The 16,610-nt window shown below is 57.7% G+C and overlaps 1 protein-coding gene across 1 annotated transcript; it reads left to right on the top strand.

Annotated features, from left to right (window-relative positions):
- The first annotated feature begins 4,217 nt into the window (after positions 1-4,217).
- Positions 4,218-15,368, top strand: HSD17B7 (hydroxysteroid 17-beta dehydrogenase 7). The gene is made up of 9 exons (XM_079762211.1): positions 4,218-4,328; positions 4,457-4,660; positions 5,498-5,590; positions 6,439-6,553; positions 8,550-8,744; positions 12,121-12,225; positions 12,927-12,983; positions 14,213-14,311; positions 14,429-15,368. The coding sequence occupies exons 1-9, from the start codon at positions 4,294-4,296 to the stop codon at positions 14,519-14,521; spliced, it is 996 nt and encodes a 331-aa protein (XP_079618337.1). The 5' UTR covers positions 4,218-4,293; the 3' UTR covers positions 14,522-15,368.
- The last annotated feature ends 1,242 nt before the right edge of the window (positions 15,369-16,610 follow it).

The following is a 16,610-nucleotide window of genomic DNA, read 5'->3' as shown; positions in this document are numbered from 1 at the left end:
CTGAGGGGGCGGTGGTGTTAGTGCTGGGGCAGGATCGCCTGCAGGTGCCCACCGTGTGACCGAGCACAGTACGGAGGGGTGGCAGATGGTGAACGAATGTGCGTGTGGCTGAGCGGGAGGCCGGCGGCAGGGAAAGGCCGCAGGAAGGAGAGAGGACCTCGCACAGGTAGCTGCGGAGGGTCGGGAAGCCAGACAGACTCCGGCGAGGGCGAGACTCTGTTCTGGAGACGGAACCGAGTCAGGGCAGAAAAAGTAAGTGTCGTGAAGGTGAAAGGAGGATATGTATGCCGCGAAGGAATTCCGGATGGTGGCGATGATAAAAATGTGGATGAGAAGCGGAGACGTCGGGCAGTGTGAACAGAGGGAGCTTTGTAGAGCCTCCGAGAGAGGAGTTCCTCGTGGACGTGGCGCACGGGGCCCGGCGGGAGGCCCCGCGTTCCCAAGGAAGCAGGGCGGAGGCCTGGGCGCCTGTGTCCTCAGCTGGAAGCCATCAGCTCCGCCCGCCGTGGGCCTGGTCCCCAAGAGCTGCCGGGGCTGCAGACCTGGGCCTGGGGAGCAGGCAGACCACCACCCGGCGTTGCGTCCCATCTCGTGCTTTGGTTAAGGGGTCACTGCTGGGCCCGGAGGGGCCACAGAAACAGGGAAGCATTAGGCCCGAGCTCGGTCGACGCAGCCTCGTTTGACACCCACGCAGAGGTGGGTGCGGCCGGAAGCCCCGTGTCGTTCCCCGCCATCCAGGCTCCCGCAGGCAGCGGAGCTCAGCCCTGTTTTGTGTCAGAGGAGGACGGAGAGGAGGGCAAGAGGAAGAAGTTCCAAGGAGATATTCTAAAACAGAGTAGCATCTGTTTTGCCCAAAACTATGAAAAGTGAAGAAAATTACAGTTACGGCTTAAGTTATTCTTCAAACAGGACTGCTAGGTCCCTGATCCTAAGTTGATTTTTCAGTCCTGCCCTCTTCGCCTTTTCTGTAAGACCTCTGACCTCTGACCTGTGGCCTGGCAGATGGCAGGTCCCTGAATGCCTCCGGGAGTTACAGATCCTGGTGCATGTTGGGAAATCCTCCGGAATTGAAATTAACGTTTTTACAGAAGCAGATGAATGTCTTTTCCACTTGGTAAACGCATTGGAACGCTTCCCAGCACGGGAAGAAGCCGGAATGGTTATGGATGACTGGATTGCTGGCATTTTGAGTTCTCTGCTACAATCAGCTGCACTACTTGGTAGGCAATTGTTTCTAAAACTAGTCATTTCAAAACATTTTAAAACTGGCAAGAAGTTGCAAAACTAGTACAGACTGGCCTCACCCTAACACCAGGCTTTCCCACTGGTAACATCGCCTTGCTTGGAGGCCTTGAGAAAGACACCATCTGGAAACAAATGTACAAACCCTTAAAGAGAATGTAACGAACTCACTTGTTCCTTTATCAGTGAGCATGAGCCTGCCCGGCCGTGCACGGGCACGCATCTGCTGACCTTGCTTGGCTGCTTAGCATCTGGAACAATCGAGAACAACTTGGGAGGATCAGGCAACACAGGGGACAGTGAAGACCTGACATGGCTTGCTGGCTACAGAATCTATAATAATAATAATAGCATAATGTGCTAATTAGACTGGACGTCATTCCGGATGACCTTCCGGATGAAGCCAGGGCTGTGATGGAAGCCCGGGTCCCGGGTGCCAGAGGGAAGCCAGTGCCGGCAGCCGGGGGAAGAAAGGCCTGCTCTTACAGAATTCCGTGCATCGGGCCTCTAGTCAGGTGTAAAGGGAAATCCAGGCGGTTCCTGATGTTTCTGCAGCAAGGAAGGATCGTGACTGTGGCAGAGGGCACTCCAGAGTGAACCAGGCAAGGAGTGGGTGTCACCGAGTGACGGCCCCAGGGCTCCTTGTGGGAGGACTGGAATACAGCGGTACAGACCCTAAATGTGATAAGAAACTATTTTCAGAATAGTAGAGGTTTCATTTGCCTACATATCTGTTCTGAGATGAAATAAACCACACTAGACCAAATTAAATACTAATTTCAGGGGGTGGTATTGAGGCTCCAGCTCTGTGGCTCCCAGCCGTGAGGTTTGTGGCGGTGTCCTAAGTGCCCTGTTTAGGACTCACAAGATTGTACCTTGTTTCCCACTGCGTCCCATATCGTCCCATATCCTGTAAAGCTCCTGGCCCAGACTCACCCGCTGGGTACCCCATGCATGCTCAGAGTGTTGTTTTTGAATGAATGAAATATAGAAACAGGAACTTGTCAAACTGCATGCCTGTTGATTAGGGAGAATTGCTCTGCGGTGCTATGGAGGGTTTGTTTTAATTGAGGAAAGAGTAGAAAGGGCCAGACCTTACCTGGTGGAGAAGAGCCTCCATCTGTGGATTTCCTGTGTGTACCTTCCTCTTCGAGGCCTTCAGACAGCATTTCAAGGTCGTTCTGTATAAGGCACCCCATCCAGAGCAGGCACCGGACTCTGGCCCCAAATCCAGCCCGTTTGAAACAAATTTTGCAGACATCTTGTCAATGACTTCCCGGACTCTAAAGGAGCAGGACCAGTCAGTCCCGAGCTCGCCCGAGCTTGCAGGCAGTCAGGACCCGCAGGTACCAGTGCAGGGAGGGTTTGCAGAGGTTTGAGGGATAGTTTTCACTCCGAGCGAAAACTTGTTTTCTTGAAGAGGCTTGGAAGTGACGGAAGGTGTGAGCATTCCTACAAACACACCGCGTTTGCCGTCCGTCCAGCTGCTCTCTCCCGCCCTTCACAGTCCACGCCGCCCGCCCGTCCCCTCCGTCCCTTCGGTGGCTCTGCTGCAGGGTCAGAGCAGGCTTCCTGAGGGGGGCGCGCCTGGGCGGCTCTGCGGACTGGGGAGGCCCCGTGCCTTGTCCAGGGGTAAAGAGAGAACTGACTTAATTTGTGCTTAAAACTATTGTAGTCATTCCAAAAGAGAGCATGAAGAAGTCTCTGTATTAGAAAAAGAACGAGATACCAATTGTATATTTTCTTCTTTATTTATTCTCTGTAAGTCTGATAATGATACATTGTAAATAACAACGATTAAAGAGACATGCTACTGATGGGTGGTTTGAGCCTTATCACTCTCCCCCCGGGCCGGCGTCCTTTGTGGAGAATCGGGGAGCCGGTGGGTAGGCCGTTCGTGGGGCGTGCCCAGCAGAGGGCTGCTGACCCAGGCTTCTCAGACGGCGGACTTTGTTGGAAGGGAAGCAGCTTGGCCTCTGGCAGGTCCCAACCCACCAGAGACTGGGTTCTGTGCTGTCAGATGGCCCGGCTGGTGGAGAGCCAGTCCGAAATTAACGGGGGATCCTTTATTGTCACAAAAGTGCTTGCTTGATACACAGCAGTCCCTCCTAAATCCAAACATGGTTGGGCTGTCCCCCCCCCCGCCCCCCAAGAGCAACCAAAGCTGTGAAAAGCGGAGGCTGACTCGCTGTCCTGTCCGGAGATGAGGGTGAAGCCACCCACACAGGCGCCCCTGCCGCCAGGAGCGCGCTCACCGAGGACGGCTCTGAGCGCGCGGACCCGGGCACCGGCGCGGCCCGGGTGAGGGACGGGCTGTAACCGGGGCAGCCGGAGGCCGGAGCGCCCGGCCCGCCCTGGGACCTTCCAGCCCCGCTGCAGCCCGTGGCCCACGTGTTCGGAAACGGGCACTCCTGCATGTTCCCACACACAGTTCCCACAGCCCACGTTCCAAACTCCCCTTCTCAGAGGAGCGGAGGGGGCAGAAGGGGCGGCCGGGCGGCACTCGGCCTGGGTACTCAGGGGGGGGGACAGCCCCCACCTCAGCTCCTGGACCCGAACTCCCCTGAGAGAGGAGGGGCTCTGCTCCAGCGCCCCAACGCGCGCGCCAGAGACGCGGTGCGAGCGCAGCGCGGGCGGGGTCGGGAGCGCGCCCCTCGACGGCCGCCACCGGGCGGGCCGGGGTCGGATGTGAGGGGTCGGGTGTGAGGGGGCGGAGGGTTGGAGGTTGGGGGCGGGCACCTGGTGGCGGAGAGCACGGATTGGCTGGGGGTTTGGCGCCCCTTGGCCCCGCCCCTCGGCCTATCTCACCCCACCCCGGTCCCGGAGCAGAGGGCACCCGGCGGGCTGCGATTGGAGGGCCCCGAGCGAAGTCTGTGACGCTAGAGAGGCGGGGCATCGCCGGGCCCGGGGTCTGATTGGAGGACGTGGATTGGGCGTGGCGTGCCTGTGTCACCGGGTCCTGATTGGGCGGCGGGCGTGGGAGGCGAGGCCAGCAGGCTCAAGGCGGCGCGGCGCGGGTCCTGCTGGGCTGTTGGGCGTGCGTGCGCGGAGATGAGGAAGGTGGTCCTGGTCACCGGGGCGAGCAGGTGAGGCCCGTGCGCCCGGCCCGCAGCGTGCCTGCGCCCCCCTTCTTTCCTGTCCGCCTGGCTCTGACCCGGGGAGACAGGCGGGCTGGGCACCGTGTGGTTAATTCCGTTTCTGTGTCTGAACCCAGTGGCGTCGGCCGAGCGCTGTGCCAGCGGCTCCTGGAGGAGGACGACGGGCTGCACCTGTGCTTGGCGTGCAGGAACCGGGGCCGGGCCGAGGCCGTGCGCGCCGCGCTGCTGGCCGCCCGGCCCTCCGCCCAGGTGAGCACCGTGCAGGTGGACGTCTCCGACCTGCGCTCGGTGCTGCGGGCCGCCAGGGAGCTCAGGCGCAGGTGAGCCTCTCGAGGCGGGCTTTCTCACTGTGTTGTGCACCCAGCAGCTGACTTCGGGAGAAAGGGCTGCGGTGTCACACGGAAGTTCTGCCCCTCGTTCCCCTGCGATCATGCTTATTTCATGAGGAGTAACCCAGGAGTGCGCCCTGGCGTGCGGCAGCCGTGGTGCCTTCCGCAGTGAGCTCCTGTGACACCTGAGAGCATTTCCTGCCTCTTTGCTCGCTGGGTACGAAATAGGTCAGCAGGCACTGACCTAAGGAGACGCAGACAGATGAGAGCAAGGTGCCCAGAGTCCTGGGCTCTTCAGGGATGACATGTAGTTACCGCAGATTAGTAACTTCCTATCCAGTTCGATATTTAGTGAGTTGGCCCAAACTTAAGGCAGTGAGGCAGGGGAGAGAAGGGAGCCCCAAGGTAATCAGTGAGCTGTCAGCCGCCCACAGCGTGGGGTGCAGCATTGCTGTCCTTATTTAATTCTCAGAGCAGCGCTCAGAGGAGTGTGGGATTGCCCAGACTACGGAACGATGGTTGTCATGATGCAAATTCGGGAGCATGACTGTGTCCGGACAGATCAGATTCGGTGAATGTTATTATTATATAAATTTTACTTGTGAACTAGGGAGGATGTGAATCTAAGAAAATAAAATAAAGCCCCAAACTTCCTCAGACCAAAGGAGGGGTGTTTGATAGACAGGGTAGCTGCAGGGCCTAATTGGGGGACGAAGCTAAGGAGGTCTGACTTCACAGCCCATTGTCGCTCCCAAATCCTGTTTGAAGCCGACATCAGAAAAAGAACGCTCACGTGGCTGACCCTCTTGTCCTGGTGTTTGTTGGCAGGTTTCAGAGGTTAGACTATGTGTACCTGAATGCTGGGATCATGCCCAGCCCACACCTAAACCTCCGAGCACTGCTCTCCAGTCTCTTTTCCAGGTAATGCATTTCCAGGTAGCCGATTGCCAGGAAGGTTTGCCCGGGCGTGTTAAGTCGGGTGGCAGAAGGGGTGTTGAGAAGAAGGAAGACAAGCATTCATCTCTGGGAAGGCCGTGTGCCATGATTCCGTGTTGTGGGTCCGAGATGTCTGTGATGAGCCCTTCAGAGGAAGGAGGGTCAGCTGCGGCACTCCAGCCCCAGGAGGCACCTTGGGCCAGGGCTCTGGCCAGCAGGCCGGGGAAGCGCACAGAACTCGCTGTCTCCCTGGAGATTCTCAGGACAGTGCCGTGGCTCTCAAAAATGTTTGACCCCAACCTGCAGGAAGAAAGCAATCTTACCTGTGACCTCACGTGCTTATTCATAGAGGTTCTTGCTAGACTTGTTTTACTCTCTTCCATTAAACACACACACACACACACACACACACACAGGCCTTGACCTAATATGCTGATCTTGCGGCAGACGCTGTCGTAGGGTGTTCGATGCTCTCAGAGTGACCAGTGAGAGCACCAGCCGCCTGGCTGTGTTGGGCTTTTCGCCCAAGAGGTGTGCAGGGACCCTCCTCAGCACCGCATCGCCGTTGTCCCCTGTACTCTGGTTTAGAAAGAGGTGACGAGGGTTTTCGCAGGTTTTAGAGGCTCGGATGCTGTGGCATGTGAGCACTTGTGGGGAAAGGAGGCATCTTGCATTGTATTTAACACAGCCCCCCAGTCTGAGAAACAGGTATTTTCATTCCCATGTTACAGAACCAGGACCTGGAGTTTGGGGCAGGGAGGGCTTGGGGAGGTCTCTTCAGTGGCTCCGGTTGCAGGAGCGTTTGAAAGTCATGCGTTTCTCTGCTGTTTCAGAAAGGTGATCCAGGTGTTCTCCACCGCGGAGGGACTGCTGACCCAGGACGACAGGGTCACTGCCCACGGGCTCCAGGAGGTCTTTGCCACCAATGTCTTTGGCCACTTTGTCCTGGTAAAGTGCCCTCAGGCCTCACTCAGCACTGGGTCCTGAAGGCTGGCACATCGCTCGCTTTGTGGAGCTCAGTAGCGTGGGCTGGCATCGGACCTTTGAGTATTTGAATAGGACCATCGCTCTCCTCTGGAAACATTGGTCCCTGCAGCAGCCTCTTGAGAGATTATTTTTCCTTTTGCCTTCAGCTCTGGAGAGCAGAGGGAAGTAGAAAGGGACACACAGAGGCCGTCAGAGAGAATGCTCAGTGGTCTTGAGAGCGGGCTGGCCTCAGAGAGGAGGCGAGCAGGCAAGCCGTTACTGAACGTGCTTCCTAGCTGATCTTTTGTCGCCCGCTCCTCGAGCCCCCGCACTGCGCTGCAGTTCCGGCTCAGGTGCCGTGTCCAGCTTGCTCCACGCTCTGGCCTCCGGCTGATCTCTCGGGTGACGTTAGCATCTGACGGTCACGCCAGCTGTGTCCAGTGGCTCACCCGTGCTCCGTGCAGGTCCTCTTCCGCTCGCTTTGCCTGTGCAACCTGCTTCTCTGACGCCAGGCTCATGGTCACTTTTCTGCATGTTGAGCCTGTTTTCCCCCTCCTTGAGGACTAGCCTATCCTATCTAATAATAGAGTAACATGTAAATTACCATCACTCCGCTACGCCCACGATTGGGTGGCGGGAGGCTGGGGGGCAGGACTCGGGGTGGCCTATTGGGCCGTTGAGAGGCACGGATCCGCTGCCACTGAGGGGGGCTACCCTGCTGTTGAGAGGCACTCCACGGCCAGATCTGCAGCCGCTGAGGGGGCCTGCCGTGGACACCCAGCTGCGCCTCTCAACGGCAGGGTAGCCAGGTGTCCGTGGCAGCCCCCCTCAGCGGCCACGGACCATCAAAAGTGGCGGAGCTGGGTGCCTGTCTGCTCCGGCACCAGCGGACAGGCACCCAGCTCCACCGCAAAAAGCGAAAGCGTGTAGGGGACCCTACACGTGCATGATTCAATCATGCACTGGGCCTCTAGTATTTTATAACAAATTGAGATACATACAAACACTGAATATTATGAAACCGTGAAAAGAAATGAAGACTATTGTGCATTGATGTGGGATAGCCTCTAGGATTTGATTCTTACGGGAAACAGCGTAAAGCTACACCTTTCCAAAGTGCGTGCACATATACAATATTTCTGGAATTATACAAATTGGGAACACTGACTGCCAGGGCCTCGGGAATAAGTGGGAGGTTCATGTTTCATTCTATATACTTTTGTACTATTTTTTATATGATACTAGTTTTCAATCAAAAATGAAAATATAAAGTCAGGATGGGTTGAATTCCTACCTGGTCATTTTAAAAATAAGTTCACCAAGGTCATTATCTGATATCCCTTTTATCTTTTTGTAGCCCTTTCCTCTTCCTTTGGCATCTTTGCTTAGTAAAGTATTGGTGACGACAGATACCCACGTGGGCACCGTGTGTGCTTGCTGCCCCGAGCTGTAAACTCGACGTTAGTTTCTGCTCAAGTGTTTCTGTTGGGTCCGTCTTGGATGTGCCCTCATCACGATGGCTTTGCTTCTGTTTAAGCACGTCCTTGCTGACACTGTAAGAAGCTTCAAGGTCACGGTGTTTCCCTGCCCGAGGCCCAGAACAGACCGTTCCTCTAAGGAGAGCTGGTTCCTTTCCTTCAGGGGGTGTTAGACCCCAAACCTGGTGCTTGTTGAGGCAGCACGTGCTTCTGGGCCCTCTGCTGGCAGCAAGGGGATGCGCATGTGGTGCCAACCCACGTGTGTGCACGTAGCTGTACATATTTCCACATGTAGCCATCGCATCTTGATGACTGCGGACACGAGTCCATGCTGTTGTCTTCACTCTCATCCAGCACCACGCAGGGCATTCGGGCCCCTCCCCTGCTCACCTCCCAGGGACAAACCTGCCCCGTTGCAGCAGACATTATAGCGGTTTCTGGATTGTTACCCTCCTCCCTGTAGATCTTGACTTGCTTTTTGTTCCTTTTTCCGCACTCAGGTTCGGGAGCTGGACCCCCTCCTCGGTCGCGGTGGTAGCCCGTCCCAGCTCATCTGGACGTCGTCCCGCAGCGCCCGGAAGGCCAACTTCAGCCTGGAGGACTTCCAGCACAGCAGAGGCCAGGAGCCCTACAGCTCCTCCAAGTACGCGCTGGACCTCCTGAGCGTGGCCTTGAACAGGAACTTCAACCAGCGGGTGAGGCCGGGCTCAGGGTGCGGGGTGGGGCGTGGGCCTGAGCACGCCGATCCTGGGGCAGCGCTCGCTGTTCTCCGTGGCCGTTGAGAAGGTGCAGCGTTGTTTCCTTAGCAGGATTGCCCTGAGGAAGGATGAGACCTGAATGGGATCGATGGTGGGTGTGTAGGAACGTTTTAGGGCAGAAATAACGAGGTCCTGATTCCTGGGGTGTAGGGGTGCGTGCGCCGTCCTGTACTTCTTCAGCCGTGATTCCTGGCTGAGCCGCGCTGCGGCACCTGCGCTGGGAGCCCTCGCATGCTTTAGGTGCTCTCTCTACCTGTGCATTTCCCCCTTTCCCGCCCCGGGGAGCAGGTCTCAGCGTCCCCCTTCCCGTGAGGACACGGAGAGGTGAAGTGAGGAACTAGTGGGGGTGCAGCTCAGGGTGAGCCCCGGGCCGTCCGACTCTGTGGCCTAGATTCCCCCAAGCCATCCGCCGCCCCGTGTTCGCATTGGTGTCCCGTCGGCGAGGTGGCCCTTGGTGAGCCCCGCGCTCTGCTGTCAGCACCCCCGGGCAGAGGCTGTTTCTTTGGAGGGCACCCTTGTCAGTCACGCTGGTTCCTGCAGCCTCGGGGGTCTGGGCGTGCTGCGTCCTTGAATGTCTCAAACGGTAGCATCTCCTGTGGTTCCCATGGCGTTTTCCTGGTGGCCTCTTCTGTGGTTGGAGTGTGAGGCTGCGGAGCAGTGTAATTCCACTACTATTCACAACAGTCTTCCCTGCGGAGGGCACCGGGCCCGGCCTGGGCGGAAGAGGACCGGGAGCCTGTGCCGGAGGGGAGCCGCTTTTGTTGGTGGTGTTAATCCTCACCAGTGGAGGTTTTTTCCACTGGCTTTTATTTATTTTTATGTTTTAGAGAGAGGGGGGCGGGGGAAGTGATTTCTTTTACTTTTTAGAGACAGAGAAACATTAATGTGAGAGAGAAACATCAATGTGAGAGAGAAACATCAATGTGAGAGAGAAGCATCCGATCAGTTGCCTCCTACATGCACCCCAACCAGGGCTGAGGATCAAACCTGCGACCCTTTGGTGCAGAGGCCGACACTAACCACCGGGCAGCACTGGCCAGGGCAGGGGAGCAGCTGTGGTGGTGCATTAGCCACAGCAGCCAGCCTCCTGGGAGGGTGTGGACCCGCTCTGTCCCGGGCGGAGGCCCGTCCTGCCTCTTGGTGGTGCGGCTGCGCACCAGCAGCAGCTGCGAGCCGGCAGCCCCGGGCTGTGACTCGGGCACAGGTTTCACCTCCCGGGCCTCAGCTCCTCGCCTGCCTGTAGGGGCAGTGATGGTTCCTGCCTCCTGGGAGGGCGCGAGGTGGGTCTGGAGCAGTCAGCAGAGCTTGGCGCTCAGAGCGTGCCTGTGGGTGTGCACAGGGGTGTGCTGGTGTGTGCACACGGCCTGCATGTGTGTGCTCGTGCGTGTGTGGGCTGTTGTTGTTGTCACTGTGTTACGGTTGGAGCCCGGTGTGCTGGTCCAATGGAGAGCCTCTGGCTCCTCGAGATGACAGCTTGTCACAACTGCTTGTCCCCAGACCCCCGTGGGGGGCAGGTCAGCGTGGCGGGTTGTCTGTGCACAGACAGCTGTGGGCTAGTGAGGTCTGGTTGTCAAGCAAGTAAGGCCGGGGCAGGACACCTCTTCTGCCGGGCCGCCCGGTGTGTACGACATCACTCACTTCCTGTCGCTCGCTCACGTGAGGGGACGTTGCTGTGAAAAACGCTCCTGGAGCGACTGAATTTCGAGTCCTGCCTGTAGTTGCCTTGGCAGGGCCAGACCCAGTGGTCTCGAGGGCCTCCTACGGCCCAGGGCCAGACGTTCCCCACCCCCACAGTAAGGGTTAGATTTCTTTCTACAGCTCTGGCCAGTGTGGCTCAGTCGGTTGGTGCTTCGTCCTGTCCTGGTTCAATTCCCAGTCAGGGCACGTACTTAGGATGTGGGTTCCATCCCCAGTCAGGGTGCATGTAGGAGGCAACTGGTCAATGTTCCTCTCTCACATCGATGTTTCTCTCTCTCTCCCCTCTCCCTCTCCCTGTCCCTCCCTCTCTCTAAAATCAGTAAACATATCCTTGGATGAGGATAAAAAGAAGGGAGACGTAGCTGAGGCTGCCGCCGCCCGGTCTGCGCTGCGGCTCAGCCTCGTGGCCTTGGCTTTTGCTCAGAGAAGCAGCCAGGAAAGATCTGCTCCCTCCAGAGCTAGAGTGATGCGTGTGCTGGGCCCACAGGCTCCCGCCGAGCTGCCGTCCGCGGTGACCTCCCCGGCCGTCCAGAAGCACCGGGCCTCGCGTGGTTCCCGTGGGCGGCGGGCGTGGCGGAGCCCCTCCCTGCGTGTTTCTGCTGTTGCTCAGCATCAAGGTCTAGTTCACAGGCGTCTTCGCTTAGGGCTGACGAGTCCCTGACTGGTTCCCAGAGCAGATTCCCGTGCTGTCTCGGGGGAAACTGACTTTCTGGGGAGGAGCTGTTGGTCTGTAAGGCTGGCGAGTCCAGGTCCCTGGCAAACGCAGGGCCCCTGGGGGCTGGTGATCAGTGGGCATCCCGGAGCCTCACCGCCCGAACAAAACAGAAACTTCGCAGGAGCATTCTGCCCCGCGGCCGTCTGTTACACTGGAACTTGCAGCGTTCCGTTTAAAGAATAAGATGAAAAGTAATAAAAATATGAGTTGAAATGGTCAATATCAAAGAAGGTCAAATGTAGTAAAAATTAAACGGATTCACTAGTAAAGCAAGTCCCAGTTCTGCAGGGACAGACTGCACAGCGCCCCCTTCTGGTCCATGAGCTGTGTTACTGGGCCCAACAGACAGCTTTCTAAAATGGGAGTCCTGGTGGAGGCCCGGAGGCCTGCAGTGGGAGGAGGTCTCTGTGGGCCGCACAGCTCTCTGTGCTCTGCCCCCAGGACCACCCCTCCCCCGCCCCCCGCAGCTGGAGTCTGGATCGGTGCACCTGCTGGGAGGCAGACACACAGGGCAGTTCCTGTCTATCCCAGAGGCAGAGACTGCCCTGGGTGTCCTTCCGTCTCCAGTGATTTTTGGGGTTGATAAGCTGACCTGTCCCTGACCCAACAACGTGGGGACTCAGGTGCCGGGCCCACTTTCTCCAGCTTCAGGCCTGGCTGCTCTTTGTCTGGGCGTTGCTGAGGGTAGAGACCGTCTCCTTTTCCTCACCCTGTGTACCTCCCACCGGGATCCCCAGCCCCAAGCTTCCACTGCCAGGGTCTCCCCAGCGTCCAGGACCACTCAGAGCAGAAGCCTTTCCTGCCTGTCCTGGCGGGGGGTGCGTGTCCTTGATTGGCCGGCATGTCCTGGGCTGAGTCAGCACCCCGAGCTCAGCCCTGCCTGTGTCCCTGCACCCCCAGGGCCTGTTCTCCAGTGTGGTGTGCCCGGGGACCATGCTGACCAACCTGACCTACGGAATCCTGCCCCGCTTCATGTGGATGCTGATGATGCCAATCATATGGCTGGTGAGTGCGCCCCGCCCACCACTTCCTTTCTCTGTTGATGTCAGCTGTTCGACTTGGGACTAAAGGGTGTGTTTGAGGGTTGGGAAGTGATTTCAGAAATTGAATCGGGAGGTGGCAGAATCTCACGTCCCTGGAGGACTGAAGGCATGGCCAGTAGCCTCTGCTTCCCACCGGCTGACCCCACACGGCCGCCCCTTCTCTGGGAGGGAGCGCCCCCGGAGCGTGCTCCGTGGGCCCGGGAGTCCTAGGGCCGTCTTGTGGGGACCTGGCTGCATGTAGTTCCTGGCTTCCTCGTGCGCGGTGTGGTCAATGCCTGTGCACACAGCTCCCAGGAGGCGGCGTGGGCGCTCACGGCCGCAGAGCCACAGGTCGGCTCTTCTGGTTTGTGTTTTGAGAGTTTCTCGCAGGAGTGCCTTCAGCCACTAGAAAATGCTCCGTTTAGGAACGGTCCTTCCATGTGGAGCTCAGAAAACGCCCTCCGTCGCCAGGGCGGAGAGGCAGGAGGAATACGCCCCCGAGCTCCGAGGGCTGGCCTGGAGGGGTGGGATTAAGTGACGTTTCTTTTTTAGATTTTTTTATTTTTGGCACTTAGTCAATGCACAGGGATCAGAGGTGCAGGCTGTCCTTTTAAATGTGTGATGAATGCTGCTTTGGGACCGTGGCTAAACCGCCTCGGATGACACCTGTTTTCTCTCCGTCAGTTCCGCTTCTTTGCAAACGCTTTCACCTTGACGCCGTACAATGGAGCCGAAGCCCTGGTACGTGATGGTCCCCGGGGCGGTGGTGGCCGGCAGTCAGGGGGCTTCCCGGGGCAGGTGCTCCTGTGGGTCAGCGGAGAGGCAGCAAAGCCCAGGCCACTTCCTGGGACGGAGATGCTCCTTCCTCCATTCACGTCGAAGTCGAGCTGTTACTGTTGGGAAACCAGTGCGTTGACTTACTTACGGCGCTCGGGCCGACGCTGCTAATGGCTCATGGTCATCGTTTCCGTCAGACACACAGGACGTCCCCGAGGTCCTCTACCGCTGGGTCAGGGTCGCCAGGTGACCTCCCGCGCCCTCTGTTCGTGCCGTCTGGGTGAAGTCCCCCACTTAGTCACTCCTGTGTGTCCGTCCCTCACTCCCAGCGCTCCTTCAGGACAAGGGGCAAAGGCCACCGGCAGAACTTTAAACCATGCTAATCGTAGGAAGCGAGCTCAGTCTTACCCTGAGAAACGCAGACCAAAGTCCCCGAGAAACCTCCTTCCAGCTCCGAGTGGCGGAGACGAGGGCGTTGGAGATGCTGGCTCTGGCTTGCTGGGGGTAGATGGGCTCCGGCAGGACCAGCGAACACGTGAAATGCGCAAACCCAGCCATTCCGGCTTCGGTGTTTATCTTCCCTGTGTGCGCAGACTCCCAGGTAACGCTGGACTGTCTGTCACTCATCACAGTGCGGTTGACAGCAAACACCGGTACATCCGTCCATGGGAGACTGATTATGGAATGCTGGCTACTTGGACAGAGAATGACACGACCCGCTTACCCTGGTTACAGTGTCTGCGATGCTGCGGAGTGTGGTCCTGCTTCCTGCCAGGGCGAGCAGAGCCCCGCTCCCAGCAGACACGTGGTCTTGGGTAAACATAGGAGATGCTGGTAGACTTTGCTTCCAGAGAGGGACCGAGAGAAGGCCGAGAAGGCCGCCGCCGTGGGAAGGGGCGGGGCTTCCGAGTGGTGTGCCATGTGCTGGTCCGTCACTGAGTTACCCTGGCGAGTGGGGCGCCTACACTGAGGAGCCGTCTCCAGGCCGTGAACTTGAATTTGGGGATTAAGAGAAGCGGCTTTTGCTGCAGGTGCTTTTCCTAAGGATGCCGCCAAGCAGGCTGCCCATCTCCCTCTGTCCCAGCAGCGGGGCGTGCAGCTGTGACACCGAGCTGGTCAAGAGGACTTCTGGTCCCAGTCCCCACCGGCTGCGCCCTCGGCCAACAGAGCCAGCGCCCCCTCTTCCTTTCCAGGTGTGGCTCTTCCACCAGAAGCCCGAGTCCCTCAACCCTCTGACCAAGTACCTGAGCGCCACCACCGGCTTCGGGAGCAACTACGTGACGACGGAGAAGGTAGGCCTCCCGCTCTCCGGGGAGGCTGCGGCCGTTTCCTGCTGGCCCGCCTCCAGTCCTCCCGTTCCCAGAGGTGTTCGCGTGGTTCCCGTCACCCCGTTTCCGGTTCCCTTCCAGATGGACCTCGACGACGACACCGCTGAGAAGTTTTACTGGCGCCTCCTGGAGCTGGAGAGGCGCCTGCGGGCCACCGTCCTGAGCACCGACTAGCAGAGCTGCCGGCCGAGCCCCTCTGGCTCCGTGCACGGGGCTCCCGGCGCGGGGGATGGTGTCGTCTGTGGTGAAGAGAACTCTCCGTCTTCCTTCCGTCCCGCGTTCTCTGCAAGCTGTGCGTGCTCATGGAAAAGGTTCACAGGTGAAAATCACCTGGCTGTTCTCCAGGATGGTGGCCCACCCAGCTCAGCCAGAGCCCCAGCCGCCACCTCCTGTCGGGGTTCCTGTCCCACCAGCTGGAGCCCCAGCCAGGCTCCGGGCCAGGCCTGGCCTTGAGGAGCCAAGACGTGGGCACACGGATCCTCCTGGTGGCCGGTCCTGGCGGGAGACACGGCCACTCAAAGTGACAAGCTCAGCTGTGCCCCTTGTCCCGGGAGCATCTTCCCGTAATTCTTCCCCCCTCCTACCGGGCCCGGGCTCCACCTGGCCTCCCCTCAGGTGCCGCGTGGCTGTTGCAGTGTGCTGGGGCCGCCTCAGTTATTTCTTACAATTTTTTAAAATTAAAGATGACAATTAAAAAATATATATATATTTATTGATTTCATAGAGGAAGGGAGAGGGAGGTAAAGATAGAAGCATCAGTGATGAGAAAGAATCATCAATTGGCTGCCTCCTGCATGCCTCCTACTGGGGACTCAGCCCGCAATCTGGGCATGTGCCCTGGCCAGGAATGGAACCGTGACCTCCTGGTTCATGGGTCAGCACTCAACCACTGAGCCACACCATCAGGCTTTCTTACCATATTTTAAAAGCGTCGTCTTGACATTGAGGTTAGTCCATGTTACCATGGGCCTGACTCTTAACACCATCTGCAGATCTGTTCATTACTCACCAGCCCATTTTCATGCCCATGTTTTAATGGATATAAACTTGGGCAAAAATGATTTACTCACATTTTATGTTTCAATAAAATTTTCCAGCTGAGCTATTGCTGTTGTTGGCAGTGGTCAGAGGCAGTGGTCGGAAGTCAGTTCAGACTTTGTTTCCATGACATGAAGACAAAATGCTGAAATGCTTAGGCATTTTTACCCTAAATATAACCATTACCTGGACACAATAAAGTGAGTGAAGTTTCAGATGAGTCAATAACAGTGAAAAATCCTATCTAATAATAGACAAATATGCAAATTGACCATACCTCCGACACACCCACAAGCCACGCCCGCCATCCAATCAGAGCGAGCATGCAAATTAACCCAAACCAAGATGGCTACAGCCACAGAGAGCAAGGTTTCCTAGGTAACAGAGGAAGCCAAGCTTTCCGCCTGCCCTTGCCAGGCCTAAGCCTCCACTCAAGCTACAAAGTTTCAATTATAGAAGGTAAACAAATTCAAACAAATGGTGGCAGAATGGAGCTTGAGAGAGCAGGCCAGGGTTGCCGCCGGCAACAGGGGAAGCAAAGCTTTCCACACACCCTGGCCGGGCTCACCCGCTTAAGGCAACAAAGTTTCAATTATAACCCCAACACAAATGGCTGCCGGCCTCGGAGGGAGCCCCGGGCTTGGCTCCGCTCCAGGCTACAAAGTTTCAATTGTAGAAGGAAAATAAATTCCAGATACCAGGGCCTCCCCTTGGGTTGCCAGGGGACGTGGCCGGCCTGCAAACCACCACAGGCCCCATGCCCCAAGGGAATCCCCACCTGACCCGGGATGTCCTTCAGGGCAAACCAGCTGGCCCCCACCCCTGTACCAGGCCTCTATTCTATCTAATAAAAGAGTAATATGCAGATTGATCATCACTGCAACACACAATATAGCTGCCCCCATGTGGTCAAAGATCCTGCCCCCATGTGGACACAAGATGGCCACCACAGATGGCCAGCAGGAGAGGGCAGTTGGGAGGCACCCGGCCTGCAAGGGAGGGCAGTTGAGAAGGACCAGGCCTGCAAGGGAGGGCAGTTGAGAGGGACCAGGCCTGCAAGGGAGGGCAGTTGAGAGGGACCAGGCCTGCAGGGGAGGGCAGTTGGAGGTGATCAACCCTGCAGGAGAGGGCAGTTAGGAGTGACCAGGCCGGCAGAGGAGGGAAGTTGGGGGCAACCAGGCTGGCAGCGGAGTGGTTAGGGGGTGATCAGGCTGGCAGGCAGAAG

This window comes from Cnephaeus nilssonii, assembly GCF_951640355.1.
Source record: "Cnephaeus nilssonii genome assembly, chromosome: 21".
Lineage (NCBI taxonomy): Eukaryota > Metazoa > Chordata > Mammalia > Chiroptera > Vespertilionidae > Cnephaeus > Cnephaeus nilssonii.
The sequence above is the reverse complement of the archived record's forward strand: the minus strand, read 5'-3'. Positions and strand labels throughout refer to the sequence as shown.